The 15,769-nt window shown below is 41.6% G+C and overlaps 2 protein-coding genes across 5 annotated transcripts in view; both read left to right on the forward strand.

Moving 5' to 3' along the window:
* The window catches only part of TOM1 (target of myb1 membrane trafficking protein), a 156,549-nt gene that overhangs the window by 120,176 nt on the left and 20,604 nt on the right, over positions 1-15,769 (forward strand). The gene's annotated exons all lie outside the window — the stretch shown is intronic.
* On the forward strand, positions 1,348-15,673 carry HMGXB4 (HMG-box containing 4). 4 transcript variants are annotated; one of them, XM_052668239.1, is made up of 11 exons: positions 1,448-1,560; positions 3,739-3,844; positions 4,442-4,545; positions 5,884-5,959; positions 6,939-8,122; positions 9,206-9,287; positions 9,743-9,807; positions 10,092-10,197; positions 10,667-10,836; positions 11,774-11,896; positions 13,889-15,673. In XM_052668239.1, the coding sequence occupies exons 2-11, from the start codon at positions 3,814-3,816 to the stop codon at positions 13,931-13,933; spliced, it is 1,986 nt and encodes a 661-aa protein (XP_052524199.1). In that variant the 5' UTR covers positions 1,448-1,560; positions 3,739-3,813; the 3' UTR covers positions 13,934-15,673. The 4 variants fall into 4 exon arrangements, with proteins under 4 accessions (XP_052524200.1, XP_052524199.1, XP_052524198.1 ...); XM_052668240.1 differs by lacking the exon at positions 3,739-3,844 and having other exon boundaries at positions 1,348-1,560; XM_052668238.1 differs by lacking the exon at positions 1,448-1,560 and having other exon boundaries at positions 1,707-3,844; positions 12,164-13,956.

The raw sequence follows: 15,769 nt of genomic DNA on the forward strand, positions 1-15,769 counted from the left end.
ATCATTATCAAATACTTGTCATCATCAAATACCAGGGTAATTTAGGTGTTTGATTTTCAAAGCAATCTCTGTTCCTTTAGGCTGCACCTAGCCTCTCCCAGCCATGCTAATGTCTTATTCTGACTTGCTGCTGTTTCCTTTAGGCTGACATGTACAAGCACTTCCAGGCATTGCCTGCTGCTTCCATGAAGTCTGTAGCACCAGCAAGATGGCAAAGAGCACAGCATGGTGAGTTCAGCCTCTGGTAAGGTTCTGGCCATAAATCTGCAAAGGCACTTTTCCACTGGGTTATGGGTTGGAGAGCAAGGAGCACTTTTAGAGAGTTTTGTCTGCAGCGGACATGCATGTGTACATGCATGGCAACCTCTGCACAGCTCTTGTGTTTATCCTAAGAGCTAGTGGAGCTGTGCATTGTGGTTGAGCAACTTTATTACCATCTGTAATACGGATCACACTATACATTCATGTAGTGTAACAGACATTGGCCCTTCTCCCTTTTTAATTCCTCTAAGCCCTACTGTAATGAAGAAATTGTGTTCTGTATTCCTTAAGTAACAAAACCATCAGCAAGACCAGAAAGCTGATGTGTAAGCACTGGGGAAGCAGCATATCAGTGATGGGACAGGTTTACCTTTATGTATGGCTGGGAATGGTGGTCTGCAGGCAGCATGTGACTGGTAGTGGTCCCTGACAGTCATGAGTATCTGCGAGCATCTAAATAAAAGGAAGAGTCCTGCATCAGTAGAGATGATAGGATTTAAGCTGAGTCAGCTGAGGTTTGTTGAACAGGGACCTTTGAGCAAACAGAGCAGTCAGTGCCTGACTAATCGCACACAAGTGCTGCCTCTGTAACTGCTTAGTAACAGGATTTCACTCTTTCCTATAGATCCACTGCAGTAAGCATAACCAGCTAAAACCAACCTACCCTGCATACAGAGCCATCTCTAGGCCTTGTCTATTAAAAAGCCATGGCGAGAGGGGAAGCTGTGTCATGATGCTGCAGGACAAGTTCATGGTGGATAACAGGAGAAACTTCTCGGGAAGAGCGGTGCTACAGTGGCACAGGCTGCCCAGGGAGGTGGTAGAATCACCGTCCCTGGAGGTGTTCCAGAACCGTGTGGATGTGGCACTGAGGACATGGCTAGTGGGCGTGATGGGGTGGGGTGGCGATTGAACCTCGGATCTTAGATTTCTTTTGCAACCCGTACGTCCAGCTCTAGGCTTTGGAGCACGACTCTTCCCGCCAGCCCGCTCATCGATGCTCTCGGCATTCCCGCTCACCGCCTCCTGCCCCGCCCCCACTCCTCGTTAGAGGCGCTCGGCGCTCGGCTGGCCTCCCTTGGCGCCGGGCGGCAGTCCCTTGTCTCCTTCTCCAAGATGGCGGTGGCGGGAGGCATCGCGGCGCGAAGCGGCGGCGCGGAGTGAGGCGGCGGCGCGCCTCCTACCTTCCCCTCCCTCCGTTCGGCACCGCAGGCCGGCAGCGCTCGCCGCCACGGGGGCACGCCCAGGCCTGCTGCAGGGGCGGAGCCGCGGGCTGGAGTGAGGCCGGGGCCCGCTCGGGTGAGAGAACGAGCGAGAGGCGGGCGGGAGCGAGCGGGGCGGCTGAGCCCGCTTCAAACGGAGGTGGCGGGGCCGGGGCTCGTGCCTGAGCCCGGGATGTGGGGCGTCGGCGGACCTGGGCTCGCGTCAGGCTCTGGGAGCAGTGGCGGGAAGTGAAGCGAGGGAGCCGGTCCCACCCGGGAGGACAGGAACGCATCAGCCCCCCGGGAGAGCACGCAGGGCCTCGGTTCTGCAGCCGTGGGTGTGAGGGAACGGGAGCGTGGGAAGAGCGCTGCTCCCAGTGCTTCCTCAGTGCCGGAGCAGTGGAACCGAATGGCAATTGTAGTGCAAGACAAGTTCAGGCTATGTTCTTTATGCGCAGGGTCTCGGTCGTGTGTTCCTTTAGGTGTTATCTACCAGTAAATATAGCTGACAGGCTGCTTGCCTAAGAGCAAGTCAAAAAGAGACTGGAAGCTGTGCCTACAGCTACCATAGTGTTACAGAGGGATCCATAAGGACTGTCGAGTCCAACCTCTAGCTCCACACTGGACCACCCAAAACTCAAACTCTGTGTCTAAGAGTGTTGCCCACATATTCTCCAAGTCATCTCTTCATGAATGACTGTCATCAGCTTTGGTTTGCTGAGCAGTATTTATCACCAAACATCCCTAGTTGGAAGGCACCCACAAGGATCATTGAGTCCAACTTCTGGCTCCGTACTGGACCACCCAAAATCAGACCCTGAGTCTAAGAGCATTGTGTGAACACTCCTTGAACTCAGGCAGCTTGAGTCCGTGACCATTGCCATGAGGACCCTGTTCCAGGACCTGACCACCCTCGATATTTAAGGGTAGGCCCTGAGCACAGTGCTTCAGTATTGTGTGTGCTCCTGCTGAAGTCCATCAGACTACGAAGAGCTGAGCATCAGGTCTTTTCAAGATCTCCTTTAAGATTGTCAGATCTCGTAATGGCAAGATGCTTGTGCAGCTGTTGGGTGCGTGCACAAATTCTGCCTACAAATTGAGGTGTTTACTAACAACAATGTCTGGTGGTCAGAATGGTGACTGGAAACATCTTGAGTTGGGTGGTTTCCCAGAACTTGTGTTCTCTTGAATTCTCACAAACTTCGACAGAAACACCTTTGTAACCCTTAGCTTGAAATAGTTGCAACTTTGTTCTTTCACATAAGTAACCACAATCAGATGAATACTTTGTATCCTCCCAGCCATTTGTTTATTAACTCAATGTATACACAAAGATGTAGTGCAAGTTCCCTGATCTCGAAGTAACTTAAATGTGGCTCCATGCCTGTGACAGCTAGAAAGGGCAAACTGCATCATCTTTGTGGCTCAGCATTCACACACAAACATTAAAAAATCATTTAAGTGCAATTGGTTTAATCTCTTATGAAAAGAGGTAATCTTTTCATGTTAAGCCATTTGCTTACCTCACTTTTGAAGAACAAAATCAGTTTTCTTAGAGAACCAAAGTGCAGCTATTACATAGTGATGCTGTTCTTCTGTATGCTAGCAGCTGTAGAATAGAATAACTCAGAAGAGATCTGAGATTTGGAAGCTGCCAGGGGAAGGGTGCTGCAGAACCCCTGGTAAAAAAGAGCACTTTCCACTGTTTCCTTTCCCATGGCTGGCATTCAGAATGGCTGCAGTGGTAGTGTCAGGAAGCTCATCAGCAAGATGTACACCTTCACTACAAAATGTGAAACCCTTAAGCTCAGAGGATTTGAAACAATCTTATAAAGCACAATGATTCATGCCTGTCTTTTCCTTTGCTTCATCTGAAATTCAAGAATTCGTTATTTCTCTTTAACTGTCTCACTCTTTGCTACAGTGGTTTCTGCCAAAACATGTCTTTAATACAAGTTCAGGTACAATTTCGTTTGTGACAAAAATCAAACAGCTATATTCTCCCCACTTTCCATTTCTGTGGATAAATTACGTAAGTGACCTGGAGATTTTACAAGGAAGAAGTGGTCCTGCTACATTTTTAAAATAACAAACAACAAAAAAATCTCCATCTTAATTTAAAAAAAAAAAAAATTCCGTCACATCTGAAGGATGGATGAGGAAGAAGATTTTCCCACTGTCTTCCAGAGAATCTTCATTTTGTTCGGGTGTTGTTTCCCATTTTACATCGTGGTTCTTCCTGATGGGAGGGTTATTTTCATTCTCTGTTTCTCAGAACTTTTCCTGTAGATGGGAACAGGGGAAGGAGCCCAGACGTGGCAACATATTCTCAGGCTTCTGCAGGACCACCATGGCTTATGATGACTCCAAGAAGAAAGAAGGTATGACTGCTTCATAATCTCAGAGGGAGTAGCCAAGAAAAAGGGTACACTCTGCACCCTTACCGGGTCACAGAGTCAGAAAGTGGAAAAGGAAGTTAGTCTCCTGTGGATCATTGAAGGGTATTAACCTTTCAATTTTATCTGGACTAGTTTTTGCAGGATCCCAAGCCCTTGACTTCCAGATGAAAAGTAATGGGATTAGAGAAACGGGTGGTATTTCATAGAGCAAACACCACAGTTGGGAACTCTGCCACTGCAGCCTTTCTCCTCCCAGCCAGGTCAATGAAACGGGAGGCCGGGGGTATGGTTAGTCATGGCAACGTTTTTAAGTTCAGTTATCTTCAGAAAGAAATCTAAAAGGATTAGAAATCAAATCTTGAGAACCTATGTTATAGCAGGTTATATTGGAGCACTGAACCCTGTCCCGTGTCAGAAAGTACAGAATATTATCTCTTAGTCTCTAGTGCTTGCTGGGTTTTGTGCATCATTCTGTGTCAGCGTTCAGTGCTGTACTATTTTGTATGTAGTCCATGTGTCTGTTGTCTCTTGACATGGTATCTCATTTTTCTTTCTTTTCTTGTTTCACATTCATCTTAGAATTCCTAGAGAGTGACCGAAGTGCTGATGACATCAGAGCACATCGAGAGAAAAAGCGATATTACAAGGATGTCGTGCAAGAGGAGGAGAGGATAACAGCTCAGGTCAGAAAGCCTGCAGAGAAAACTTTGAAGGTGTAAGAAAGTGTATAAAGCTTGAGACAGGATGGGATGGGTTGCTTAAAAGTCCTTTTATATAGAAAAATTCCTGTAGAAGAAAGCAAGAGCTGTTAATTGTGTCCTGAATTGTTCGGTAGCTTCGCCGGGTAAATGGAGGGGGTCAGTCCCAGTTAAAACTGATTCTGATTTCTTTGCCTCAGAAAATAGGGCAGTAGTGTCTTTTTCTAGACTTGATGTACAGCCCTGCAAATACTGAGATAGTCTGAATGACTTTTTACATAAAAAAGTAATATTTTTAGAATGTATAGTTGCATAAAAAGGCAGCAAAGTATGAATAAAATGTGAACTCGTGGCTGTTGCAGACAGCCTGAAATTATAGCTGTTGAGAGGTATAAATTTGCCCTGTTTCCCTGGGGCCTTAACTCCGAAATCATGAAGCAACAGCTTAAGTTTCTTTAAAACTTTCCTCTTGGAGCTCTGCTCTTAGATTCTGCTGTTAGCTCAAAGGTGGCTACTTGCAATTGTTTTTAAAATTTTCAATTCTGGAAAAGAAGATCTAGTTTAAAAATGAAAATCTTCTGCCACATATTTGAAATGCTATAGAGGAACTTCATTTTCAGACCATAAATTGGTAAAGAGATTATAATTGCCTTACATGAGCTACCAAGGTCCATTTACTGGCCCATCGTTTTGATTGTCAGCTCTCTGTGCCTTCTTTCACTTCTTTTATCTTCTTCACTATATTAAATATGCGCTGCTCACTTTCATTTTTAAAGCTTGACAGCCTGTGCACACTTAGTTATTTCTCAGCTTGATTAAGAAGTGGCTGTCTTTTACCAACTCATCAGCTGATGTCCAGTGCTGTCTTTCATTGTCTGTTTCTTCTCAAGTGTACTTTTTCAAGTATTCCTGTGTATTAATTCTTTCACTGGAGGAGGGATCCCTATAGAGATTCGTATTTCAGTTTCCTTATGGTCCTATTGTACTGCAGTTTCCAAAGAAGGCTTGATGCCTCTTAGTTGTCTGGTATGCTGAAGCCTATTCTAAAACTGCATTTTTTTGTTCCCTCGTGTATCTGGACTACGCTTTTTGCCTTCTACCTTAAACCTACACTATGGATTCCTGGTGACATACTATGTTTTCTTCGCTGATTTAGCACCTATAATAAGAGTACTGATTCATACATAGGCTTGCTTGGTGTTATAGTAGTACTAGTATCGCTTGATACCTTCCACAAATTATCTCTGTTGGCAGACCATGTGAATCTCATATTATTTCCATCTTGTTTTCAGCTTTTTTTTGTTATTATTATTATTATTCTAGGACAGTGAGCTCTTTTCGGGGACAGAACATCACAAAAAGAAGAGGAAGCATTCCTCCGATGAGTTCTGCTCCAGGGGTAAGACAGCAATCAGACAGGGGAGGCGGATAATGAACTTGGAGGAAAGTATGCTCTTAAACCAATGGCATCAAACGCTGTGGTTAGAGCTTCATCAGGGGGAAAAGTACACCAACTGGGCTTAGGCCAAGTAGTCAGACACCTGACTGATTGGGTTTCTGCTGCACCAAAAGCTAAAGATCAGTACATGATATTTTCAGAGTTTAGCTTAACAAGTTGCTGTTGTTGGAGCAGAGATCTTCCACTCGTCTGTTCACTGTCAAGTTGTAGTTTTCTAACTCATACCTTCCTTTTTGGCATTTGCATTCTTTTTTTTCCCTATTGCATTACAAGCTGCAGTCTTACTTGCAGATAGTACTAATTAATTTATCTGAATTAATAAAAATAGGATGTGTCGGAATACAATATGATTACTTTTTGGTTTGGTTTGTATACAGAAGCATTATTCTCACAATGAAAAAGCTGCCCAGAATATGACAATCCTGTTCATAAGAGCTTAACTGGCTGAAGATTTATTTTTGTCCCAATGCGAAAAGAAAGCCAAGTTATTGGAATATCTTTGCAAGCTGAAATTAGTAAAAAATCTATTTTCAGAATGAAAAAGTTTATGCTATCAGTTCATTGGTCCCTCCAGGGCTAAAAGTAGTGTTATAAGCTTGTAATATTTCAGGCTTAGTAAGGTATATTTTTATCAAAATATGCTGGTTTTTTGTTAGAATACAAACTTTGATGAAATGCAAGAACTTTCCCGTTCTGTCCTTCTTCGTTAAATAGATTGACCAGCTCTGGTGTTACAGCTCCAGAATTGTTTTCTGTAAGGACACACTGAGCTGACTGCAAGTTTCAGAGACCTCCTTCAGCCAAGATGAAAATCACTTAGCTGTAATAAGTATTGCAGGATTCCCACTTCACTTTTGGTTTGTGTAATGCCATCTTTAAGAGAATTGTCTTGATGAGCAGCTCTCTTGACCTTTTTCAGGTCTTTCATCTTTGGATCTGCCATCAAAGAAGAAAAAAAAAGCAGTTTCTAGCCCATCCTCCACTGACAAAAACATGGATCTACTCAAGGCTATCGCCACACCTTTGTCCACAAGCTCTAAGTCTTCAAAGAAGACCTCTGAAAAATCATCTTATTCTTCCTCTGGACATTCTGAAAGCAGAAAGGAGCACCACAAGAAGAAGATGAGTGGGAGCAGTGCAGAGCACTCCGTGGATGACAGCAGCTTCCACAAAACTAAAAAAATGAAACCTCTTTATGTGAACACAGAGACACTTACTCTTCGTGAGCCCGATGGCTTGAAGATGAAACTTATCCTTTCACCAAAAGAGAAAAGCAGTGCAACAGATGATGATTCTTTCTCAAGAAAGTCCTCAAAGAAATTGTCTCGAGATGAACAAGGGTCATTCCATCTGGGTCACGAACTGCACAGCTTCCTGAAGTCATCTCGGAAGAAGCACAAACCTCCAGACTCACATCCCCCTTCTGAGACTTTTGGTAGTGAAACATCTGTTTTTTCAGAAGGCCATGGGAGTGAGTATGAGATTTCAGGTATGGAGGCACAGCCAGAATCAGGATCCTCTTCTGGTGGGGAATTGGAGGCCGGTGAGCTAGTGATAGATGACTCCTACCGGGAAATCAAGAAGAAAAAGAAGTCAAAAAAAAGTAAGAAAAAAAAAGACAAGGAGAGGCACAGAGAGAAGAGGCACTCTAAGTCTAAGAAGAGTTCAGGGCACTCTTCTGTGGCAGTAACAGAGATAACAGTATCACCACCTCCTCCTCCCAGCGCTCCCTATGTTGTTCCTCCACCTCATCCTACTGTTTTTCACTCAGATGGACAAATTGAGAAGAGGAGGAAAAAGGAAGAAAAGGAGAAGGAAAGAACTGAGAAGTGGGAAAAAGAAAGAGAAAAGGAGAAGGAAAGAGAAAAAGAGAAGGATAGAGAAAAGGAAAGAGAAAAAGAAAAAGAAAGAGAAAAAGAAAAGGAAAGAGAAAAAGAAAAGGAAAGAGATAAAGAAAAGGAAAGAGAAAAAGAAAAAGAAAAGGAAAGAGAAAAAGAAAGAGAAAAAGAAAAAGAAAAGGAAAGAGAAAGAGAAAAAGAAAAGGAAAGAGAAAAGGACAAAGAAAAGGAAAGAGAAAAAGAAAGGGACAGAGAAAGAGAAAAAGTAAGGAAAAACTAGGGGAACTATAAATTGGGTGTTGGGTACTGTTAAATTACACATTGTTACAAAGACATGTTAAATTGAAGTTGAGTAATTTCAGCATTGACATCACAGCATATTTGGTGGAAATGTTTCCACTACTGTGTTCCAAGCTTTTAGCAGAAGGAGTATTAATTATTGTTTTGTTGTTTTGTGACATAGGCAGTCTTTAGCCAATATAGTTCCTCTGAAAATGTTATATTTTATATACTTGGTACAGGTTATGTTACCACTGCATCATTTGCTAAGGTAGCTGGTTCTAGATATTACCAGTAGAATTCTGAGCTGTTCTGGCTGTCATGAAGTCCATCATGACAGTTCCTATAGGAAGGAACTAAGTTGTAAGCTCAAATACTGAAGTTATTTATCCATTTATTGGAGTATGTCTAAGATTTCCAGTCAGAATAATTTTCAATGTATGTATATGGATAGACAAGGAGAAGAAATTTTTGTACATCCACACAGACAGATGTTGCTTTGTGTCAACAAATGGGCAGACATAGCCCAAATTTACTCAGCTATTCTGCTTTATGTGTAAAGTTTCCTTTGATCAGAGCCTGACAACTGCTTATTCATCTGTTATCAGTGTACTTGTACAGACAGTTTTCCTGAAAGTATGAAGTAATTAGTAAGAATCATTTAGAAGGACCAAAACATGAACATTGAAATTGAACAAAAACTGAACTGCTTTGACAGATCCACGTTGGTACAGTGGGACAGTTGTGGGTTTTTTTTCAATTGTAAAACTGAGATATGTTTACAGTTATTTGTTGCTCCTGGATTTAGAATAGCAAAAATGTTGAATTAGGAATGTGACGCGTCAATAGTTGTTGCAGAACAAGTCTTCCATTAAAACTGATTCTGGCCAGTTCCTATTGCTTTCAAAACTGCTAAGTTTGGCCACAACATGTAAAACGTGGCTATTTTATCTTCCTTATCCAATCACTGTGTCTTTCTTTAAGTCTTTGATAAATGTCAAATTATTAATAAAGTTGAGTATGTCTCTTTATAATTAAAAACCTTTGTTTCCTTTTTTCTTCCGTCCAGCCAAAGAAGAAAAACATGTCTGCCTATCAAGTGTTCTGTAAGGAATATCGTACCAATATTGTGTCTGAGCACCCTGGGATAGGTGAGAGAAAAGTGTAGCTTCTCTTCTCCTCATTATACATCGGTCTAATTAATTAGCAGGACATACCTTCTCTTTCACACTAACCTCTGATTTTTCGAGGCAGTAAAAAGGACAGAAATTGATTTTATGATTTGCTTCGTTGTATTTTAACCAAGCTGTGAATCTGGATGAAGAAATTTCCTACTCTTTTCTTTCATTTACTTAAAGAGTTGTTTTCTTTGTGTTATTTTTCTGCATATTCATGTGTGATCTTGTATTTCCTGAGTCACTGACAGTAAGGAAATGCACAACGGAAATCATTTTTAGATCCATTAGTGTGGAAAAGGGATTACTTTCTAAATGTGTGTGCATAGGCCAGTTTTTCACACTGTTGAAATTCACATAAATTCCCTGTATCCTTACCATGATTTTATCCTTTAATCTATTTTGAGCATTTCTATTTTTCCTCCTAACAGATTTCGGAGACCTTAGTAAAAAGCTGGCAGAAGTTTGGAAGCAGCTACCTGACAAGGATAAACTGGTAAGTGCATGTGAGATGTTTCTGTGAAATGATTGTTGTAAACTAGGTGCTTAGGTCAGAACACAGCGGTGTTATTGTTCAATACCTTAAAAAAATGTTACCTCTGTCCCCAAACTGTGGGAAAATTGATGATTTTGCCTTTGTGCTCATAAAAGTATCCATTTACTTCTCGTGGCACTGCTTCACCAGTTGGCTACGTAATGTTATTCTACCCTGAGGTCTTGGCATCAGGTAAACTAATTATCGAACATTGTGAATCTGTTTTTATACCATGGTAACTGTAGATCTGGAAACAAAAAGCTCAGTATCTGCAACACAAGCAAAATAAAGCAGAGGCCACCACTGTGAAGAGAAAGGCATCATCTTCAGATGGGGCTCCAAAAATAAAAGGTAATTGCCACACTTTATTTGCTCTACTTGTCGGGTTTATTTTGGAGCGGGGAAGGAGGTGTCTTTACATTTAACTCATCATGTCACTCAACAACAGTGTTTCTTCAAGAGCAAGAAGGATATGAGCACTTTTCAAAAAGTCTAGTTAGTAGAATGGTATTGGTTGTAGCAATTCAGGAATTGAAACATGAAGAACTCAGGGAAGTTCTAGTGGGAATATCTTGCTGCAATATGAAAAAGGGTTGTTCTTGCTTTGGCATCTCCTTTTACCTAATCTCCCAAAACTATCAAATCACACTCAGCTGAGGTACTTGCTTTGCACAGCAGTGAAGGCAGGCTCTGTTCTCCAAAGGTCCACATAACTATTAAACATCTAATATCTTTGATATTTGATCTTCAGGAAGTAAATAGGCTTCTAGGTAAAAGAGTCAAAGTAGATAATACAGAATTTTAATTCCTGTGTTTCCAGCTTCTCCACCAGGAGCCATTTCCCCTCATAAGAAATCTCCTACCAGCACTGTAGTGTTGCCTTCCTCACCAGCCAAAGCCCCTGAGACTGAGCCTATAGATGTAGCTGCACACTTGCAGTTGCTGGGTGAATCTCTGAGCCTCATTGGACACAGACTGCAGGAAACAGAGGTGAGTTTGTCCCCAACAGTGATGTCACACCATCATACATAGGACTGGAGGGATTATTCTTTTTTTTTCTCAAGCCTTTAGGAAAGGAAAAAAAAACCATCAGAGAAGGCCTTTACCAAGATGTTTTAGCATGCCCTGTTGTTTTCTCCTAGTATCATGCTCCCAGTGCTTTCATTAGCCACTACTATGATTTCAGCTTATATGCTAATGTAGGAGATGTCATATTTTCCAGTGGTTTCCTAATGTTAGATGATAGTAATTGTCTGCATACCTGCACACACACACACAGAGGTTTAGAACTCAGCCTAGCTTGTAAGCAGAGGACATATTTGGCTAAAATAACAAATATCAGTGAATTTTATGGCTAACAAGGTCATCTCACTATGCTTTTTTGTTTTAACAGCAATAAAATAGATGTTACTGCATTTTGCTTCTGCTACGACCTCACTGAGGTTATTCTTCAGAAGAATAAATGGAGTAAAAATCAATCCCTTTACAGAATTGCATGCGAACACATTCCCTTTTTGAAAGTATATTGATAACTAAAGCATTTTTACAGACTTACCATTTCTTTAGGCTTCAATAATAAAACATTATTGCCTCTAGCTGATATAGTAGAAGGTACAAAATGGAAAGGAAATTACGTGGTGTAAACTGTGGAACTAAAATTGTACACAAAACTGACAACTTTCTAACATTTTCTGCTGTTCCTACATCAGAATGTTGCCTATTGAATTCTTGATATTTTTTTTTTTCTTTTTCTGAGCTAACAGACTCTCTGTGAAGTGCTTTGCATTGCTTTGTAGGCATGTAAATAATGGAAGTGAACTAGGGAAGTTCAGTAATGAAGATTGTGTGAATGAGAATCAACATAGTTGTGAAGGATCCACAATGTCCGCTGTTTGCCCCTATCCAGTTTTTCTTTCCTTACTTCCAGGGAATGGTGGCTGTTTCAGGAAGTTTGTCAGTACTTCTGGATTCTATCCTCTGTGCTTTGGGGCCGTTAGCGTGTCTGACTACACAACTACCTGAGTTGAATGGCTGCCCTAAGCATGTTTTGGTAAGTTTCTTGTGGTTATTTCCATTCTAGCCCTGTTAATTTCAGTAGAGACCAGCTACACTTTTCTGACGAATCAATCCTGGAATGCAATTAAAATTCCAGTGCAATAAGAAAGTTTTATTGGTCAAGCATTTTTAGTGAGGGATATCTCTTGAAATTCATTGAGGTGTCAGTGTTGCAGGGTATTGTACAATGTTGCATTGTTCTTTTTTTTTTTTTTTTTTTCTTCACTGGGAACTGACCTCATATTTGTTCCTTTGTTTGCAGTGCATATAGGTCCTGTTTTAATGGCTGAATCAATCTATCTAAATCAAATAAAAGCACCTGTACACATAACAATTATTTTTGAAAGCTCTAATTTTCCTTAAAAATATAAAAAGCATCTTCCAGCTGCTTTGTATTATTCGTTCATCCCCTTTTGAGTTGGCAATGTAGAAAATAACGTGATTTCCATTAAGATTCCTAATGTGACTGAGTAGGGCCTCTCACATGTAGCTGTTTCCTTATCCAAGGAGAGGAAAATAGTTTCTGTTTGAAGGAGCTGGGTAGCAACAGGTTCTTTTCCATATTACAATTGCAACTGAGCCCTGATTTAGCAGCAGCTTGTGACCTCACTGTGGCACGGTGTGGACATAGATGAAGATGGCAGCACTATAAACTGAATCAGAAGTTGTACCTCCAGCAGGAGACATGAATAAATGATAAAGTAGAGCAAATATGAAAAATAAGTTTGTAGTCTGCAAAAGCTGAGAGACTGGAATAATATCTGGAATCTGGACAAGAGAATAACAAAAATGGGACCTGAATTAGCATGTTCTGACGGGACAGCCCAATCAGTGATTCATTTTATGAAACTGTTAACAACAAGAACAGATCTGAGAGCTTAGGCTTTGAGCTCCTACAAACTGGCTGTCTATGCAGAAGCTGAGTCAACGGGGTGTTCCCATCATAAGCCATGGAAAAACATCCAATTCTTTTCTCCTTGCTTGCCAATTTAGAACGTTACACCCCTTTTTCACGTGACTAAAGGCTCGTATCTTGGAAACGTGATCACTTTGTTGTTACAAAGGGCAATGATGCTGCAGGTAGGTTAAGGCACTGACCTGTCACTTCGGAAAGCTGGTATTCAAACTTGATAAGAAAGAAATTATTCAGACTTTTACAGTCAGGTATGTAAAGAGAGTGCTATCTTAAGAGGAGTAAAATTGTGGTCATGGTGCACGCAGTATGCAGTTTATCTTTTCGGTCAGTAGATGGCATTGTTAAATTTTAGAATCACCCTTGGTACAGATCCAGTTCTCTGTCTTCAGCAATTAAAAGTCAATTGTTCTTAGGGCCTTCAGCCACCTAACCATAGATCTGAGGTTACTGAAATACTACATTTGAAGAACATACAGATAATACAGTGATTGGTGTTGTTTTCGGATGTGTAAAAAAAGGACTCAATCTCAGAATTCTATTAAATTTGCAGGGAAGACTGGAGGGACACTTCTTTTTCCCTTCTGACACCCTGCTAGTAGGAGTTTTTTCTCTTATACACTGCAGAATGTCTTAAAGGATTTGTGAGTATAATGGCAGGGATTTTTGGTGGAGTTTTTTTGCTTGTTTTTTTCACATTGTACAACTTTGATCACTTAAGTACTTCACCACATCTTCCATGTGGTTGATGTGATGTAGCCAGTGTGGTTTGTTTCAACTTGAAAGGTAGAGCTTAAGGTTCTTTAGGAAGAAATCATTCGAGGAAAGCCACAAGCATTTTGTTGCCAAGTGCTTCCAAGTACTAAGGTTACCTTTGTGCTTAGTTCTAAGTTTTCAAATATGTGACAGTAAGCCAGTAATAAGGTAGTGGTAGGCTAGTGATGACTTATCACTTTGGTTGTCTCTTGATATGGTGACTTGTAAGACAAATAAATGTGCTTAGTACCCTCATCTGTGTCATTTTGGGGATTCTGAGTCACTGCTGGACATTAAAATGTTGTGTTTTTTTCCCAGTCAAACACACTAGACAACATCGCTTACATCATGCCTGGACTTTGATGGGAAAGGATCCTGGGATTTACTCAACTTCTGCGTGCACTGACCTGTGTGCACGTGCATTACACCGGCACTCCCTAGGGGCTCCACATGTAGTGTTTTTGAAGTTTTATATATGTATATTACATGCATAGGATTGTGTTTTATGAAAAGTTGTGAAGCTGAGAGAACCATAATCTCTTGGTGGATGAAATGTGATCCGATATGGAAATATTTGTAAAAGGAATTCAGAAAGATTTTGAGATATTAGCCTTAAATACAGATCCTTTAATGGGGGAAGCAGCCAAAGAAGGTACTTTTGGATGTAAGGAAAAACAAGTAACTGTGAGAGCAGTCATTGAAACAGGTAGCCCAGAGAGGTTGTTGAATCTCCATCCTTGAAGATGGAGCTTTCTCTAGCTGAACTTACTTTAGAAGCAGGGGTTGGATGGTTTGGTTAAACCCTTCACGAGTATTCTGTGAGCCAGAAGAGATGGTAGAATATTTTGGATCAAGGAATGGAACTGAACTCATCACCAGCCCCATTTCTGTTCTTGAGTTTAAAATCTGCTTGAGGGGAAAGCTGGATAGCTGAGCAAGGATACAGAGAGCTTTGCCTCTTGATCACATCTTCTAAGCCTGCTCTTCAGTCAGTAAACAGCTGAAAGTTGTCAGTGTCAGCTCACTGGTCTGGTAGCTGGCATTTGAAATGAAGTTGAAGATAACAATTTAATCTTTTCTTGTGGACGTGCACCCAAGTCATCCCTAGTTTGATGTATCAACAGACTTTCTTGGCTTCAGAGAACGAACTTCCTGCTGATTTTTCCAGGGCGTGGTCAGCCTGCTTTGATGGAGAGCGATGGCAAATGGGAAAATAATTGATTGAAAACTTTGATTTCTGAGACTGCTGACCTCCCTTTCTTTCACCAGCAGCATTGAAAGAGCCACGGTGCTGCTGTGGGATGGTGGCTGATTGCCAGTTAGAAGCAGTTACAGCTGACCAAGGCACGTGTGTGTTGACAGGACTGGTCCCCCTTTCCTGCCACGTGCTCAGTGTTTGGCTTTCCGCTCCTCTAGAAGAGCTGTAGGAAAGCACCTGATTTTCATATAGGCTTTTGTGTGTCTATATGTGTTTACGTGGTGTTCATATCATATGTATTTAACTTTTACCGATATCTAACAGATTTTAATTTATCCTGTACATTACTGTGTACATATATATATGTGTATATACATAATTTAAGAGCAGAAATCCCTCCCTCCACAAGCAGTGGGATCAGGTTCGCCTCACCGCTCTTCCTGCAGGAATCAGCTGTGTGTGCAGCACTACGCATCGGCAGCAGGTGGGGAAAACCGTGAACATTTGCAGAAACAGGCTGACTTGTGAAGCTGAGTTTTCCTCCAGCACCTCCAGCCTCATAGCCAGGTGCTCTGACTCTCAAATCTGTGCTCTTGACCTGAGCCTCCGACCCAGGCAGACACATTTTAACACAAAGGGACAGAGGGATCCTCTTCAGCTTTGTCTTCTCTACAACGGAAACCTCCTGGAGAGCAACAAACTGCACCCAACCCTGCTGTATTGTATTTGTATTTAAAATTTGTACACTTTGTATAATCTGTATCTTGTGGTATTTGGTACTAGAGGGAAAACTTTGCCAAGACTTAGCAGTTTTTATATTTTTGTTATTTCCTTGCCGTTTGATCCAGACGCCCTTACAACACCAACCTTTTTGTACTGTCCTGACAATATAATTTCTTTTTTAACGCTTGGAGTGCTCTCATCCATTTGCGGCGCACATTACTACCGGCCGCGTCCTTCAGCCCCGCGCTGGCGCCGGGCGGAGGCCGCTGTCGTCACGC

This window comes from Tympanuchus pallidicinctus, unplaced genomic scaffold, assembly GCF_026119805.1.
Source record: "Tympanuchus pallidicinctus isolate F22 unplaced genomic scaffold, pur_lepc_1.0 scaffold8, whole genome shotgun sequence".
Classification (NCBI taxonomy): domain Eukaryota; kingdom Metazoa; phylum Chordata; class Aves; order Galliformes; family Phasianidae; genus Tympanuchus; species Tympanuchus pallidicinctus.

Coding starts and splice junctions, on each gene's coding strand:
- HMGXB4 (XM_052668237.1), top strand. CDS start 3,619: ATGAGGAAGAAGATTTTCCCACTGTCTTCCAGAGAATCTTCATTTTGT. Junction 9,288..9,742: donor GTCTGAGCACCCTGGGATAG/GTGAGAGAAAAG, acceptor TCCTCCTAACAG/ATTTCGGAGACCTTAGTAAA. Junction 11,897..13,888: donor GCTGCCCTAAGCATGTTTTG/GTAAGTTTCTTG, acceptor TTTTTTTCCCAG/TCAAACACACTAGACAACAT.